Here is a 16,845-nt window from a genome sequence, read left to right as displayed (position 1 = left end):
TTTATTTTCTTTTGATAATAAATCAATAAAATATTCTATCACAAAAATCTAGCAACATCTTTGACTAATACATTTAGAGCATGACTGGTTCAAACGCAGCGGTTGCGGTTGCGGCTGCGGACGTTTGCGGATGCGGGTGGTTGCGGATTCTAGTGGTTTTAAGAGATTTGTACGACTGGTTCTGCGGTTAGAAATTGGTACGTTTGCGGGATACTTATGACTGGTTAACTACCAAATGCAGCAGCGGTTAAATAATAAATTAACAATATTTACATTTTATATAATTATAAAAATATCAAAAATCATAATATTATAATAAATATGAAAATTATATTTAGAAAGTTATAGTTTAAAATTTTTAAAATTATAGAAAATATTTTTATTTCAAAATTTTATAATATTAATTAAAATATAATTGATATATTTTAGTATTTTTATAATTCCGTTTTAAAAAATTTATTGAATATTTTTGTTTTTGTATTTATATGGTTTTTAAAAAAAAAAAAAAGAATTATCCTCCCGCAACCGCCCGCAACTGCAAACGCTAGCTGGAACCAGCTTTTGATTTTAAGAGGTTCGGAACGGTTAGAAATGATTTGTAGCGGTTTGTATGATTGTTTCGAAACGTTGTCAACCGCTACCAACCGCAAAAGCTGCATTTGTGGGTGGTAGCGGGGAAACCAGTCAAACTTAGCCAATAATTTATTGTGCGTTATGTTACGATAATATAACTTCCTATTTTTGCTGAACTGAAAAATATAACACTAAAAATATTATAAATACTGTGAAAATTTTGATAAAAAAAACTGCCCACTATAAAAGGTTTAAGTAGGTTTCAATCTTCTGAAGTCAGCATAGTTTTACAATAATGAGTTTGTAAAGCTTTTGATACCAATCATACTTTAAAAATATTTAGACTGATAGCCAGAACATTTAAAATCAAAATCTCTACGGTAAAAATTCTAAATCGTTACCAATAATCAGAAGCAGTCTAGACTCTAGGCTCTAACAAACCGTACCAATAAACCCAATATTTCTAACTCACACAATCTGCACCCGCAGGCCATAGCCACGTAGACCCAATGGGCACTATTTTGGGCTCTAGAGCCCAGTATGTCATACTACGATTTAGAGGCTTTGACGATATATCAAACGAGATGATCGGATGATCACTTCGGCTTCATTCCTCTCATCATCTTCGTCGGGTATGAACTCAGATCCTAAGCCCACTCTCTTCCAGCTCCCCACCCTTGTCTAATAGAATGTGCTCTTTAATTTTGTATGCAATAACAAGGTGCTTGATGAAAACATACAAGATTCATTTTTCTTCTATTTGAAAATTCAAATCTATTTTGCATGAAAACCAAAGAGTGCCCCCCTAAATAGAAATGTGTTTGATAACCGGTTCTAACCGGAGAAGAGAATCAACATGAGTATACAAACTTAATGAAGTTATAAACCAACGATTTCAATTTGCATAGATTCAAATTTCACCCGCCGTGGAAGTCTCGGAGGCTTCGTTTTCGGACTTGGGCTTAGGTTCAGGCCCAAGACTGGCTTGTCGGTTTCCGACACTCTCAATAAGCCTAACCAAATCAGACATCTTAGGTCTCTGGTCCGGTGCTTTGACAACACACGACATTGCAATCTGCAACATCTCAACCATCTCTTCCTCTATGTTCGTATACCTTAAAAGCTCCACGTCGAACACCTCTGCAGTCCATTCCTCTCTCACTACCGAATGTACCCATCGAACCAAATGTATAATCTCATCTCCTGCAAATGTCCATCATTAAACCGAAATCATCCTTAACCGAACATGTATATAATAGTATCATGGTCTTTACCTGCTGTAGTGTGAATGGGAGACTTTCCGGTGAGGAGTTCGAGCAGTACGACGCCGAAGCTGTAAACGTCTGAGAGCTGAGATGACTTCCTTGTGTCGGTTACTTCAGGCGCACGATAACCGGCTTGCCTCGAGATAGGTGGAGCCAAGGCGCTCATCACCGCGGTTAAACCGAGATCAGATACGCAGCCATTACGCTCTGAGTTCAAGAATATGTTTGAAGATTTGATGTTGCCATGGACGAGCTTCCCATTATTCTCTTGGTGGATGCGAGCTATCCCTTTAGCTGCACCAATGGCAATACTCATTCTTGTCTCCCAGTCCAGTGGAACTCTGTTTTCTCCTCTGTTACCTGCACGATTGCAATACTCATTCTTTATTTATCCAACAGCAAACGCTAACGGAAACCGGCTTTTAGTTTTAAGAGAGGCTTGGAGCGATTTGAAGCAGTTTACACAACCACCACTATTAACAGTATATTTAACAATGTAATGAAATAGTTATAAAGATTAATAGCTCTTTATATATATGTTTAATGTTTTCTTTTAAATTATAAGCTATAAATTAACAGTAAATCTAAAAGTTAAAAAATTTAGAGCATAATTTTTTTTTTTTTTTTGAAAATTCCTATTTTTTTTTAGTCTAAGCACTGCACTGTAGCTATGACACATTGTTAGATCATAAATTGAAAACGTACCATGAAGCAAAGAAGCCACACTCCCATTACCGAAGTAATCATAAACCATAAGCTTCTCATCCTTAGAGTAATAATAAGCCTTAAGCTCCACAACATTCTCGTGCTTAATCCCTCCAATAATCTCCATCTGCTGCTCGAAATCGCGTTTCCCAGCCGCAACGTCCTTGAGCCGCTTCACAGCGACAGAGGTCGCATCCTCAAGAACCGCCTTGTACGTCGTCCCAAACGTGCCTTTACCAAGAACCTCCGCAGAAGCTCTCAAAAGATCCTCGAGATCAAACGAGTAGTTACACCCTTCAAAGAAAGACAACCTGTTGTTCACGTCTTCCATCCTCGACACGAACTTCTCAGGAGACATACCACCTTTCTTCTGCAGCTTGGCGTCGGTTACAATCCCATCGCCTTGGCTTAGCTTCATCCTCAAGTAACAAACAGCTAACACAAAGACTAAAACCGCTAGTAGCACAACGGAGACAGCGATGACTATCAACAAGAACACAGTCTTGGTTAGACCCAAGAAGTGAGGTTTAGGTTTCTGACGAGGTTTAAGCTCCTGATGAGCTAAGTCGGGAGGCGGCTGCACGAGAGAGAATCCACCAACGCCTTGATAAGACGAGGTAGGGAACCTCTGAAGCCAACTCGGTATAGGTCCATTGAGATTGTTGTAAGACAAATCAATATGCTGCAAACTAGACACACCGCTCAGATCAGGAATGTCGCCGGAAAGAGAATTATTAGCAAGATTCAACGACTGCACACGCTTAAGACTCGCCAAAGAATCAGGAACCGTTCCGTTGAAGTCATTGTTAGAGAGGTTGACGCTGGTGAGATTCTTCCAGACAGAGAAATCCTCAGGCAACTGACCGGAGAAGTCGTTGTCTTGAAGGTAAAGGAAGGCCAAGTCTTTCAGCTCGGCGAAGTCTCCAGGGAATAGGCCTGAGATGCGGTTGGATCTGAGGCTGAGGACGGTGAGGGAAGAGAGTCTGCTTAAGGTGTTGGGAGGGATCTGACCGTTGAGTCCAACTCCAGGCAATCTAACGGCTGTGATGCGAGATCCGTCTTTGTTGCAGGTGACTCCGGTCCATGCGTTGCAGACGGAAGTGGTCTCGTTCCAGTTGAGGGAGCGCGTGGGACGCATGAGGGTTAGGAACTCGAGTAATGCGCGTTTGTCTTGGATTGGATCTGCGTTTGCGACGTAGATGAGTAGACACAGAGTGAAGATAACCCTCCAAGCTTCTTCCATTGGTGTGGTTAAAAAACAGAACACAAACGAGATGTTTCTTTGTCTTTTGTCTGAAGCTGAAGAGAAAAAAAAAACAAATCTTACTCAATTTTGACAAGATGATGAGACTATAAATAGATTAATCCACACTTTAATTTAAATTAAAAGGTTACAAAAAGCAGAAAAAATTCAGATTTCTAGAAGACTGCGGATCAAAAAGCAAAAGGGAATCTGAAGCTCTATGTGTTTTTTTTTTAAATAGAAAAGAAAAGGTGGGAGACAATGAGAGAAAAGAGTGTTAAGCTTCGAAAATTACGAAACCAAAGTCCTTTCCTTTTTGCTTTTGTATACATTCGAAGCTTTAATTTAAATATATTCCCAGAACCCTAGAATTTCTGGGAACTTAAAAGTGTAACCCTAACTTTTATCAAGAGATTGATTATATATTAATGGAGTATTACAAATTAAAGATATTGATACCTCTCTTTTTTTTCAGATCTGAACTACTTTAGCAACTCATCAGTTACGAAGTGACGATGAGATGCGAAGAACCACCGTACCATTCAAGCACTGAAGTTAAGAGCTTCTTCTGACTTTTTTTTTAATTTCAACAACAGATTTAATTTATTTTTTTCTTTTTCTTTAGGGGCAATTAAAGATGACGACGAGGGATGCGACTTTTTTTTTTAATATTTTAATCGGTTACAGATTCGGTGACCGGTGAGTCTGTGAATCGGTACGTTCCGGTTATTAAATACCGAACCGGGGACCATTGCTTTCGTCGGTGTACCTTGCTTGAATTTTTATTATGCCAGCCCATATTATCATGGTTATAGTTTGCTCGAATGTTTATCATGCAAATATAATTGATAGGTTATGTATTTTCTATTTATCAAAACCGGCTGAATTTTATGAACCGGTAAACATATGAGAGGAGATACTTTGTGATTAGTTGGTCAAATGCTTAAGAGGGAAACATTTAATGATGTTAATCGACTGGACTAGAAAACAATATTTAACAACTTACCAAATTACATGAATCTCATACAAATACGTTTTTTTTATGTACTTGTCATATTGAAGTTCCAAGCCTTCAATGCATTTACCATTTAATATATTTCTCTTTCATTTTGACATCAAGTATTTCATTAAAAAAATATTACTTTCCCTTCGGTGTATTAAATATTGGACCGACTCAATTATAGAATTTATTATGGTGCATCATAATAGGCCAATAATTTCAAATCTTTCATGATTATTGTGATGATTTAACACCATCTTAGCCACGGTTGATTCCTTTTGCTTTCACCAACGCTGTGAGGCATTCATGAGAGTATTAAAAAATGCTTTTCCAACCTTTAACTCTAAAAAGAAACATTTTAATTTAGTTTTGTTACTACTTGTAAATCATTAAAACGAAAAAGCTTTATTAAATAATCAAAAATACAAATTATCTTCATACAACACAAGTTGAATCTCGCACAAAACCAGGATCTTGTCACAGCCAAAAAAAAACTGGTGACAATTTTCAAATCTCAGGTTTCCTTTTAATATTCAGGATTTGATACCAAAGAATCACACACACACTGTGATGTTCTTCTATAGACTATACCGAAAAATATATAATTATAAGAGAGACAGAAGAAGAATCAATCGGTTTGAAGGTAACCGGTACCGGTTTTTTCAGGTGGAAAGGACAAGTGAGAGACTTAATTTCCCGGTCCATTCTTCACCCGGTTTCAAGGTGATTGGTTTCTCAATTGCTGCACCATCAACACAAAGCATATGTTTATACTCTTCATCTCCCAAATCCGGCAATGCTTTAGCTTTCTTGTCCCATGGATTCCACACCACTGCAACAAAACCACAAGAATCTAATTCTGTTAGATAACCGGATTCCGGTTCAAATTACGGTTAAGGTTTTAGGATCTTACCAACATCAGGTAGACCTTCTTTCTCGATAAGGAAAGTACGTTTTCTCTCATGGTCAAACACAGCAACCACGTCTTTAGAGTTCAAGTACACTCTATCGATCTCGGACTCAAAGGTTAACGCATCGCCTTGCTCAGTAAACCGCTCTTTATCAAGCATGTTATCAAGATAGTCTAGAGTTTCAAGTCCTTCAACTCTTACTTCACTGATAAAATAACCAAAAAAGGAAAGAAAGAAAGCATTGAGTTAAGTGTGAACTTCGTAGAGACAAGAAAAAGGCTAAAGAAACTTGGTGTTGAAACCTGATATCGGAGATGGAGAAGTAAGTGTGGTAAGCAATGGAAAAGCTAAAAGGCTTTGAGTTGATGTTTCTGACTCGTGATATCAGAGTTAGGTTCCCATCTAGTCCCAGTGAAACTCTCAGGTGAAACTCAAAGCTGTAACAAGAGGAATAACAATTATTAAGAAATCTGAAATAAGGAAAAAAGATTAGTGAAGTAATCACAATTAGAATACCAGTGAGGCCAGATCCTTGTTGTGTCTTCATCAGAGGACTTAAGTACCAAATCAACATAGGCTTTGCCGGTTGAGTCGAAGGACGGTAAAGCAGGTGGATCATTTTCCACAAGCCACATCTTGTTTCTTGCAAACCCGTGTTGCTCAAGTGATCCTCGAGTTCCAAACTGAAAAAAACAGATTCAAGAAAGGTGATCAAACTTATTCATGTCTATTAAAAATATATTAGACTTTTTTTTAGTCAAATGTACCTGAGGAAAGCATATAGGGATTCCTCCTCGTACCGGATGGGGAGGCTTAGAGTTAGCCTGAAACAATATATCGCATTATGTTCACTAAATATTGTAAAAAAAAAAGTTGCTTAAATGTTGGAAAAAGCCGAAAATAGTTTTGTACCTTGGCACTGGTGAATAACAATTCATCACCTCTCTCAGTCTTCCAAGAAAGAACTTGTCCTCCATGTAAACTAATCTGAACAAAGACATCATCCGGAGTATAAAAACAAAACTGTCAGCTCGATAATAAAAAGGAGAAAGTGTGGTGGGTGTGATGCAGGAATCACATTATAAATATAAGACTAGATCTAAATCTATCAGTTTTTTTTCGTCAAGAGAGATTGGAGCTATTTATAAATATTCAACCTTCAAGATTCAGAACCCAAATCACAAAGTAGAAACAGAACAGTTTAACACATCTCTGATCCCTAAGAACCTAAATACATAGATTTCTCCCAAAAAACCAAAACTTTGGACCAGTTCAATTCAAATGTACAAAAGACAGAACACAATATTGAGAATTAATCTTAGATTACCTGTCTAATACCTAAAGGAGTTTTTAGGCAGAGAGAAAAAAACATTCGAACAGAGTTGGTGGGCAATCTTATTTAAAAGTCAACATCTTATCCTCTACTTATTCCGAGGATAAAAAAAATAAAATTCAGAATCTTGCATCGAAAAGAGGGATAGTACTTTCTTGTACAACATCGGAGAAACAAATGAAAGAAAGAAGAAGAATCACCTTTACAGAAGCGCCTTTAGGATTCTGGAGAAGAACCTGATCGGTTCCATTTTTATCCTTGACCAAGTCAACCATAGGTCTCTTCTCGTCATCACTAGATGCTTCCATTGTTTAACAAAAGAGAGAAAGACTTTGATGTTTTGTTTATTTTTTGGTCTTCCCCCCCTATGCTTTCTTAAATCGAGGGAGAAAGTTAGGCGAAGAAGTCACAAGAAGAAAACTTTCTTGTGGGGAGCAACAAGAAAACCTAAGTTATCTCGTGAGATCGAGAACCAAACACCCAACCAACACTTCAACTGCTATGTCCTTTTCTTACACCGATAAAGCTGCAACACACACACACACACACACCAAAACAAATTAATCTTATGTGCAAACAAACAAACAAAGACGTGAGGTTGATATTGCAAAACGCAAAGATCCTTTGAAAATCACTCCAAAAAGTTCAAAAAAAAATTAATACACACGACTTCCCGTGGAAATGATTAACGAGTGAGAAGCCTAATTAAGCAAACCGGAGAAAATTACGTACCGAAAATCAAGAACTCAGAAATCAAAAGATACAAATTTTCGAACCGGAGCAAGAATATGAATTATTCAGAATGAGAATAAAAGATGGAGATATTTAAAAGAGAGAGAGAAGTCAGAATAATTGGGCAATATGTTGAAAAGTTGCACAGATTCAAAAGCCCCTGCAAATTGTATTTTAAAAATGTTTTTTTTTTCTTTTTAAAGGGCGCATTCATCAATCACTGAATAATTCTTCACTAGAATTATATTTTCTGTATATAATTGACGATTTTTAATTATATTATGTTACGTATTCTAGCGCAATTCTGATATTGATCATGTATTTAAATTGTTTATTTGGTCATTTTACATATATCAATCAACTTTCTGAAACTCAATGATGTTTTTATTTTAAAAAGAAACTCGATGAAACGTCATGAAGTGTCACATGTAAAACTTGCGTTTGAAACAATTAAACCTTAACATATACATTTTTCCAGTTCCAAAACAGATTTAAAACAGGCAAATATTTGTTTCTTTAATAATAATACAAAAAAAGGAGAAGATGATGGGAGGACAGCTGGTTGTGATGAGAGGTGTGGGGATGGGTGGATCTTGACATGCGACCATGATTAACGGAATTAACTACCTGTTCATTTTTTGGAGGGAGTTGAATGTTTCGTTAATTAGTTTATAATTTCACTTTAAACTTCGTCGCAGTCTTAGTTTACTTGATAAATATGTCAACTGTTTCTTTAAAGCTTTTCGACCATTTCAGCAGATAAATTACATGCATACTAGCACATATTAAAAACAATCATTAAACGAAAGGTGGCTCGGCATATAAAATAACCAAACGAAGAAGTCCGCACAAGCCAAATGATCCAAAATAGACCACGACCATGATTTGTCCAAAAAAAATGACCAACACCATGAATTATACAAATACTATAAACCTTTGAACAAATACACGATTATAAACGACTCGTTTTGAATTAATTTTTTACTTCTCCTCATCAGTTCTATCTTCATGTTCATCTCATTAAAGATTTCAATCTGAAGATATATCTTTGTATTGTGAATAGAATCGTGTCAAACTATTCATTCACAGTCCAGATACGATTGCACCTACATTTACATAACTAAAACTGATCTACCTTCTTTCCTTCTAAGTTTATACTGAAACGTGCAAATTAAAGTATTATATCAAGTTGTTCTTGTCTTGTTATGCCGACCTCTGATATCTTTAATGCGCCAAGTACGTCGCTATGCGAACTCGTTGGTCGTCCTCTTCGTATTATGTTTTGTAATCATTAGTTTCTCTAGTTGTCTTGAAAAGAGGTTCACCCAATAACCCGAGAATGTAAATATCATTTGTACAGCATATAGTCAGAAACTTCCCTTAGATATATTTTTTTTTGCTAAACTGTAAATATCATATAGATGAATAAAAGATTCTACAAGAGATGATCTTAGGTTTTGAACCATCTTGGCAAAAAATAACAAAAAACAAGATGGAGCACTGAAAATTAAACCCTACTAGAAACTATCTCAACCACATCACCATGAGGGCCCTGTAGCTCTTTCGAACTCTCCTCGCAGAAATGATGTTTCTTAGCTCTTTGTCAATACCGTAGAACACTTTAGAAGTCGGTATACTTGACTGATTATGCACCAAATTGTTCCTTTGCTTCCACAGATGAAAAATGACAGTCTGCACTGCCAATTTCCTCAGAAGTGTTAGCTTCTTTGATTGTGCAGATCGGATCCAAGAGAGGAGTTCAGCCCAGGTTGTAAACATTGCAGCCGGAGGTTGACATCTATGGAGGACCTCTCGCCAGACTTCCCTGCTGAAGTCACAGGATAGCATGAGATGGTCACGAGTTTCATCAAAAACAGAGCACAGCGGACATAGAGGCGAGATAGGGATTCCCCAAGCCGCCAGTCTAGACCTCGTTGGCAGCCTATCGTAATTGGCAACCCACATAGTGAACGCGTGTTTCGGGATGCATCCTTTGAACCAGATCACGTCCGCCCAGTCCTTGACATCCTCACGCGGTCTCAGCACCTCCCAAGTGGTGGCGGACCTGAAAACACGCAAAGGAGAATCACCAGCAATCCATTCATACTCATCATTCACATTCATAGATAAAGGCAAGTTAACAGTAGTGAGATAGGTATGAAGTTCAACTTCCTTTTGAGATCTAGGGTGGGGGAGACGCCAAGTGGAACCATTTATCGCATCCGCCACCACCGAATTCTTTCTTACTCTCAGCGCTCGTGGACCAGTCAGGCCTATATGTTCGATCAGCTGTCCCAGAGGAGACCAAGCGTCAAACCAGAAACTTGCGGACTTCCCATTTCCGAGCCTAGTTTTACAAAACTGAAGCGCCAGCGGTCTGAGGTCCAGGAGCTTCCTCCAGGCCCAGGAGTCAGTTGCAGAAGCTTCTACGGACCAAAGAGATTTATTATTCAAATGTATGCTCCTGTGCCAATCCGCCCAAAGCGATGAAGTTGACGATAATAATAACCAGATAAACTTGAGGCACAGGACCTGGTTCCAGACTAAGAGACTCCTAAGGCCAAGACCTCCTTCCTCTTTAGGCAAACAAACCGTTCGCCAGGCAATTTTAGCCAGCCCTCTCTTGTCTATATTTCCTGACCAAAGGAATCTGGAACAGAGGGCTTCGATACTCTTTATGCAACCTTTAGGGAGAATGAAAGCTGAGATCCAGAAAGTGACAATGCCGAAGATGACGGTCCTGAGAAGCTGCAAACGCCCAGCAAAAGACAAGAGTTTTGCCGACCAAGACTGTAACCGGGAGGAGATCTTGATCATCAAAGGAGAGTACTCAGAAATTTTCAGCTTTCTGCTCATGAGCGGGAGTCCGAGATATCTGATAGGGAATTGACCATAAGTGAATCCGTAGCTAGCTATTGCCGCGGATTCAGGTTGGTCCAACCCTGCCGTGAAAAGTTCGGTCTTGGTATTGTTCATGTGTAGCCCAGACCAGGAAGCGAAATCATCAAGGCATTCGGTAATACCATGTAAGCTGTTACTCGTTCCGTCGAAAAAGACCATCACATCGTCAGCGAACATTAGGTGTGAGATCTTGAGATGCTCCGTTCTGGGATGATAGCCTATAATGCCCGCTTCGTATCTCGACAACAGCAGCCGAGATAGACCCTCCATGACCAGAACAAAGAGATACGGCGAGAGCGGATCGCCCTGTCTGATTCCTTTAGTGCTTTGAAAGTACCCACCCGTGACACCATTTACCGAAACCGAGAAGGACGCCGTAGATAAGCACTCAGATAATCTAACTTGGTTAATAATCTAAATTGGTTTGTTTCACGTTGAAGTTGCATTTTATGATTAGAAAACGATTGAATAAGATGGTTTTTGCTGATAATTCATTTGTAATTATGCGTCCCTCGACTCCTCTATAATTTTCTGAAATACTGAAAAGGAAAAGACACAGCGACATCAGACATGCGTATAATAATATTCTGAAAATGACCACCTTATCGTCTGATTTATGTGGACGAATAAAATTGATTTTTTCTTTTCATTTTCTTTTTTGTTACATAATTTCATTAACTTAAAAATATATAACTCGGCTTTTCAGCCCATCCAAGTGTCTCTAAATATTATGTTTTCTCACAACCGAAACTTTATTAGCAATCTGAGTTTAGTGCATACAAATAGTAACAACGCACATAGCAGATCTAGAAAGAGAATCAGCTATAATGTTAAGCTTTCTATGGACAAAAAAAAAAAACTCGATCTCCATAAAAACCCCAAAGAGCTTTACCGGATAAGTCTTCAAATTCATAGCTATAATGAGCTCCTCATAGCTCCTCAAAGTCGGATCGAAACTAGACATTAGTAAAAACAGATTGTTTAGCCGCTGTCACAGCTTCCGCTTCAGCGAGTAAGGGTGATTTGACACGTTAGAGACTTGTTGAGCCACTTATCCTGCTTATAACTGATCTTTTCTGGATGTTGTCGAAAATCCAACATTAAAAGGTAAAAATAAGTGAAGAAAGAAAGAAGTTTTTGTTTTGGAAATTTATCTGTTATGTTTCCTTTCTGGAGTGAAATTTCAATCCAATTTGATCAATATCTTGGTGACATGGTTGAGTGCAAGCCATGTTATGAGACTAGGGTTAGAGATACATTGGATTGAATCTTTTGGTTCAAAGTCAAAGAAGATACTTGATGACCCCCATATTGCGAGCACCTATATTGCCTGTTGATCAGATTATGCTAGTGTACATAAAATTGAGTTTGATATAGGTATGACACGAACTCCAACTCATTTGACACATGCTTAGTGATTCCAAAGGATCCAACTGACACCATGGTCCTCCCTTTCCGTATACTAAGAGCCATTAGCGTTGCATTTTAATAAATTAGTTTTAGGATTTCAAATGAAACATTTCTAAGGGTTTTTAACCTATTTAACATTTCTATCTTTCGTTTCGTATTTGGAAGGGTTTTCTTTTGCCGTCGAGTTTATTTGGTTGTAAACTTGTAATCGTTTAATTCGTTGGATTGTAAAAAAGAAGAGTTTCAGATCGTTTTCATTCACTGGAGTATAATTTGTGGGAAAAGTTTTAAACTCTTATATCGGTGGTTGATTTTGCCCAACACGCTTTTACAAGTGATTGTCGTTTGGCCCTTTAGGTTGTTATTTTCTGTTGATGTGGCCCAAAACTAAGTCGTTCTCTATTGCTTTTTCTCCCAGTTATATCAGAAAACTGTGTGCCGTCTCTTGTATCACTCCAAACATCTTGAAAGTTGAACGCCCTACTACTCTTCACCACGACAACAATGTCTCGCTAGAACTCTCTCTTTCTGCGACATGACGACCATGAATGACAATGATGTGTAGGCAGAATGGCAGATGGTGGATTCATCCGCCAATGTAGTAGGGCCATAAGTAAATAATCATGCATGAATTATATATTACGCCATCCCCATACAGTACATAAATACGTATGTTTTATAGAAAATCAAGATTTTCAACACATATTGGGGGAAGTTGTTGGACAAAATAGTTATCAACATAGATTGGATTTTTGTTTACTCACTGCAGTGTGATTATATAAGCTGATCGAACACAGTAACAATAAACTTAAGTTTTCAATTGCCGTAGAAAAAAATACAAGACAATGAGCTTACAAGAGACAAAAATTGAGCTTAAACTAACCCTTATAGAAAAGGGCCTATTATACAATGATGGGTCTGAATAGGCCGAAACTTCCATTTGATTCTGATTTTTCATTTATATGCTGTAAATGGAAAAAAAGAGTCTTTTCCAAAATTGATAACTTACAACATCTCAAATTCTTTTACTCCAAACCTGAAATACAATAAATATCATTTGGAGAAAATTTTATAAAAAGTAAACTAAATCTTTAATTTGACTAATATCATTCCAGACAACCAAACGATCTCGTGGCTGTATGAAATTGTATTTATTTCACTATGTCTTGCAGATTCTATATATTACACTGAAGATTATCATTCATAGGAATTCATAAAAACTATTGGATTTTATTATTCCTTAAGAAATTTTTTTTTTGTTCATAATAAAGATAAATAGGATCATTTCAGGTTCTTTTGGTGTTGTAGTTCTGAGAGTAAATTTTAGGTTTTTAAGTTCGTAAATATGTTGATAAAAAAAAAAGTTCGTAAATATGAATCTTGACAAAAAAAAGAAGTATTTTTTTTTTTTTGAACAAAAAAAAGAAGTATAAATGTGAATATGGATGAGTGAAAAATTAAAGTATGAGTTAATAGGTTGCCTCCGGAATCCCTTCTTGGTTGAGGGACCTTTTTGTGTCTGAAAGTATTTATTCCTAAGCTTCGTATGTTCTTAGGCTGGAGTGTTTTGATTGGTCATCCCTTCTCTTGTTGTAACAACAATGTTCACGTAATCTTTATATCCCATCTTCCAGATTTTTAAAAGAGTTACCCAATGGTCATATCAAGTGATGGAAAAAAAAACTGAGGATTCACTCTTTTGGAATAAAATAACAAATGAAACAGGTAAAAGAGAGATTGTCTGCTTAGCCATGAGTTTGTGTTTCCATTTCACCGCAACAAAAAGGAATTCACGTTCTATACCGAAACTGAAATACCATTTCACCTTTTCTTTTTCTTTTAGGATGTAAATAGTGATTTTGTTCAGATATGGTTGTTCAAATATGGTTGCCGCAACAAAGACACTTTTGGCTTAACGCATTTGATCATAGTATATATAATATATAGATCCCATGTGTTATGTTCCACCTCTTTCGCGCGTATGCTATGCCGATTTCGTATTGTAACCATTGTTATATTTATTATATATATATATTGACACTTTGGGTTCATTTATAAATTATAGAAGCACATCGTTACATAGAGACAAACACAAAGTCTTTATGTTTGTTGTGAAGTTGGAAAGATTGACGAAGAAAAAAGTTTGAAGTGCACTGCATCAATATTACATGACAATCGAATCCTAATATGTTCATGTATAGAGCAGCCTTATTGTCGCAAAATAAACGCACTAGTTCTTCATGAGAAACTTTAAATTCAGAACTAGTGCTGGTAAATCATTGAGTTTTTGCATGTCGATGCGGTAGCTGCCACTAAAGATCTCGCTAACGGCGATCACAAAACTGTAGTTCACGAGAAAATTTGTGAGTTTCTAGTAGCATTACGTGAGCTTTGTGAAGAAGACCTGTTGTTTAGAGTTACGCAGTTAAGTTAGTGTGAACATACGAGTACACGCGGTGCGGGGTAGATCACAATCGTGTTAAAACTTAAAAACAAGAAAAATGCTAACGTTAGGAAAAAGAAAAATGCTAACGTTAGGAAAACCCTAGCTAAGATATTGTCATATTTAAAGCTCAGGTCATCTCCAATAGAACTGTAAAACACTATTTTAGTGTGATTTTTGCACCAAATCATTTTCAATGTAACTGCAAAAATCACACTATTTTAATGTAACACTAAAATTTGACACCAAATTTTGTGTGATACTATTCACCACACTAAAACACTATTCATTTCACTAAAACACTATTCACTTACACTACAAAAAAATCATTGAATTGTATCATTTAAATTGCATCACAAAAATAAATGATATGATTTTAAATTACTTATTTAGAAATGATACAAATATATAAAATATTTAAATCAGTTAGAACAATTGATGTTTTTATTAATTAAATTAACATCAATTCAACAAAATGATATAATTTACATGAATTTGCATCATTTTAACACAACTGATATTGTTATATAGATTTATATCAATTCAACAACTGATACATTTATTTCTGTTGGTTAACATCACTTATTAAAATGATTTATACTTTATATCAATAAAACCTGATGCTAACAAAAAAGAGTTATTCTTGGGTTCACCCCTTAGGGTTCACCAACCAATAAGATTTAGTTATTTTAAATCCGATATCCTTAAAAAAAAAGAAACAAAATATTATCAAAGTATATTACGTTTTTCAAAATAAAAAAATGTATAAATAAATAAAAATAATAGTAGTTGCAAAAAAAAGTTTTTTTAAAAAAATTAATACCATAAACAAAACAATAAACTCTAAATCTAAACCCTAAACCCTTTGGTAAACCCTAAACTCTTTGATAATTTTAAATTCTTGAATTTTAAAAAAATATATTTTTAACACAATCAACAAAACACTAAACCCTAAATCCTAATCCTAAACCCTAAACCCTTGGATAAACCTTAAATACTTGGGTAAACCCTATACCCTTGGATTAAATTTTAAACTTTAAGATTTATGATTTATTCAATAGTTTAGGGTTTACCTAAAGGTTTAGGGTTTAGGATTTAATATTTGTTGGCAGCGTTAAAAATATTTTTGAAAAACAAATTCTTTTTTTTTTGCGATTAAAAAATCTTCTTTTTGTGATTAATATAATTTTTATTTTAAAAATATAATATAATTCGATAATATTTTGTTTCCTTTTTTAAAAGATACTGAATCTAAAATGACACAATCCTATTGGTTGGTGAAACTAGAATAAGTCAACAAAAAATTAGCTTATGTCGGTAAAACAGTTTAACAAGTCATTAATATATATATATATTATTTTATATAGTAAAATTCTTTAAGTGATTAGTTACAATCCCTACAAAAAGGGAACCACTACTACAATCCCAAATAAAACGTTAACGAATTAATTAAAAGGTAGCATCTACTTAAGAAAGAAAAGTATGATATTTTGTAGCTTTAACCTCAACAAACTCTCTTTTCTCTCAAAGTTTTCATCTTCATCTTTTTTTTCTTTCAGTTTCTTAAACTTTCTATCAAAAGTATGTGTATTTGTTTTTTCTTATGAAGAACTTCAAAGGAAACTGGATTTTTCTAATCAGAAGAACTTCAAAGGAAACTGGATTTTTCTAACCAGTGGAATCTGATTGAAATCTTTCAGAGGTACTTTTCTTTTTCTCTTGGTTCTCATTCTTTTAGAAGATTGGAAGGGTTTTTTTATAGAAAATTTGTCTATGGTTTAAGTGTTCTTTGTTACTAGGGTCAAGACTCAAGAGCATCTAAAAATATATAAGGAGATGATTCAAAGTGGAAGAAGCCTAGAAGTCTCAAGGAATCAATCGGTGGAGAATTTTACAATGAACAAGAAGAAATAAAGAAGAACCGAAGGATCTCTACATTTTAACTTTAGTGTAAAATTGTGTTTGACTATTGCAATTATTTTCTCTTTTAAATTCATCATTGTGTTTCCTTTAATTTTAGGCATGTACATTTTTTGTTGTTAGTTAGTTATATGTTCAATATAAAATAAAAAATGTTAATGGAAAATATTTTTTTCAATTTATATATTGCAAAAAGTTATTTATGTACAAATGATAATAATATTCTTAATTAACAAATATCAATTATATAATTACGAAATAAAATTTAAATTTTGATATTAATTTAAATTCAATTATTAATAAATAATATAAATAATTCTAATAAGTTATTTTAATTGATGTCAATACTAACATCATTTATGAAAGCTGATGTAGTTGTTAAAATCATTTTTTGCAATTGATATATAAT

General features: G+C 35.4%; 2 protein-coding genes and 1 long non-coding RNA gene across 3 annotated transcripts; 1 reads left to right on the top strand and 2 right to left on the bottom strand.

Moving 5' to 3' along the window:
- Positions 1-1,298: 1,298 nt before the first annotated feature.
- On the bottom strand, positions 1,299-4,434 carry LOC106375984 (probable inactive receptor kinase At4g23740). Its single transcript, XM_013816016.3, has 4 exons — positions 4,246-4,434; positions 2,544-3,842; positions 1,848-2,198; positions 1,299-1,776 (listed from the first exon to the last, which is right to left on the bottom strand). The coding sequence occupies exons 2-4, from the start codon at positions 3,784-3,786 to the stop codon at positions 1,484-1,486; spliced, it is 1,887 nt and encodes a 628-aa protein (XP_013671470.2). The 5' UTR covers positions 3,787-3,842; positions 4,246-4,434; the 3' UTR covers positions 1,299-1,483.
- Positions 4,435-5,172: 738 nt separating this feature from the next.
- Positions 5,173-8,001, bottom strand: LOC106375983 (putative glucose-6-phosphate 1-epimerase). Its single transcript, XM_013816015.3, has 8 exons — positions 7,763-8,001; positions 7,231-7,556; positions 6,610-6,684; positions 6,465-6,521; positions 6,214-6,380; positions 6,000-6,134; positions 5,700-5,902; positions 5,173-5,618 (listed from the first exon to the last, which is right to left on the bottom strand). The coding sequence occupies exons 2-8, from the start codon at positions 7,336-7,338 to the stop codon at positions 5,449-5,451; spliced, it is 915 nt and encodes a 304-aa protein (XP_013671469.2). The 5' UTR covers positions 7,339-7,556; positions 7,763-8,001; the 3' UTR covers positions 5,173-5,448.
- A 7,719-nt stretch (positions 8,002-15,720) lies between these two features.
- Positions 15,721-16,602, top strand: LOC125578485. Its single transcript, XR_007316583.1, has 2 exons — positions 15,721-16,218; positions 16,300-16,602. It is a non-coding gene; the product is annotated as an uncharacterized LOC125578485 (long non-coding RNA).
- Positions 16,603-16,845: the final 243 nt, after the last annotated feature.

Source organism: Brassica napus, chromosome A1, assembly GCF_020379485.1.
Source record: "Brassica napus cultivar Da-Ae chromosome A1, Da-Ae, whole genome shotgun sequence".
In the NCBI taxonomy this organism is placed as follows: Eukaryota; Viridiplantae; Streptophyta; class Magnoliopsida; order Brassicales; family Brassicaceae; genus Brassica; species Brassica napus.
This window is presented reverse-complemented; position numbering and strand designations above follow the sequence as displayed.

Coding starts and splice junctions, on each gene's coding strand:
- LOC106375984 (XM_013816016.3), bottom strand. CDS start 3,786: ATGGAAGAAGCTTGGAGGGTTATCTTCACTCTGTGTCTACTCATCTAC. Junction 2,199..2,543: donor TGTGGCTTCTTTGCTTCATG/GTACGTTTTCAA, acceptor GCAATCGTGCAG/GTAACAGAGGAGAAAACAGA. Junction 1,777..1,847: donor TCCCATTCACACTACAGCAG/GTAAAGACCATG, acceptor GGACATTTGCAG/GAGATGAGATTATACATTTG.
- LOC106375983 (XM_013816015.3), bottom strand. CDS start 7,338: ATGGAAGCATCTAGTGATGACGAGAAGAGACCTATGGTTGACTTGGTC. Junction 6,685..7,230: donor CTAAAGGCGCTTCTGTAAAG/GTGATTCTTCTT, acceptor GTCTTTGTTCAG/ATTAGTTTACATGGAGGACA. Junction 5,619..5,699: donor AGAAGGTCTACCTGATGTTG/GTAAGATCCTAA, acceptor GTTTTGTTGCAG/TGGTGTGGAATCCATGGGAC.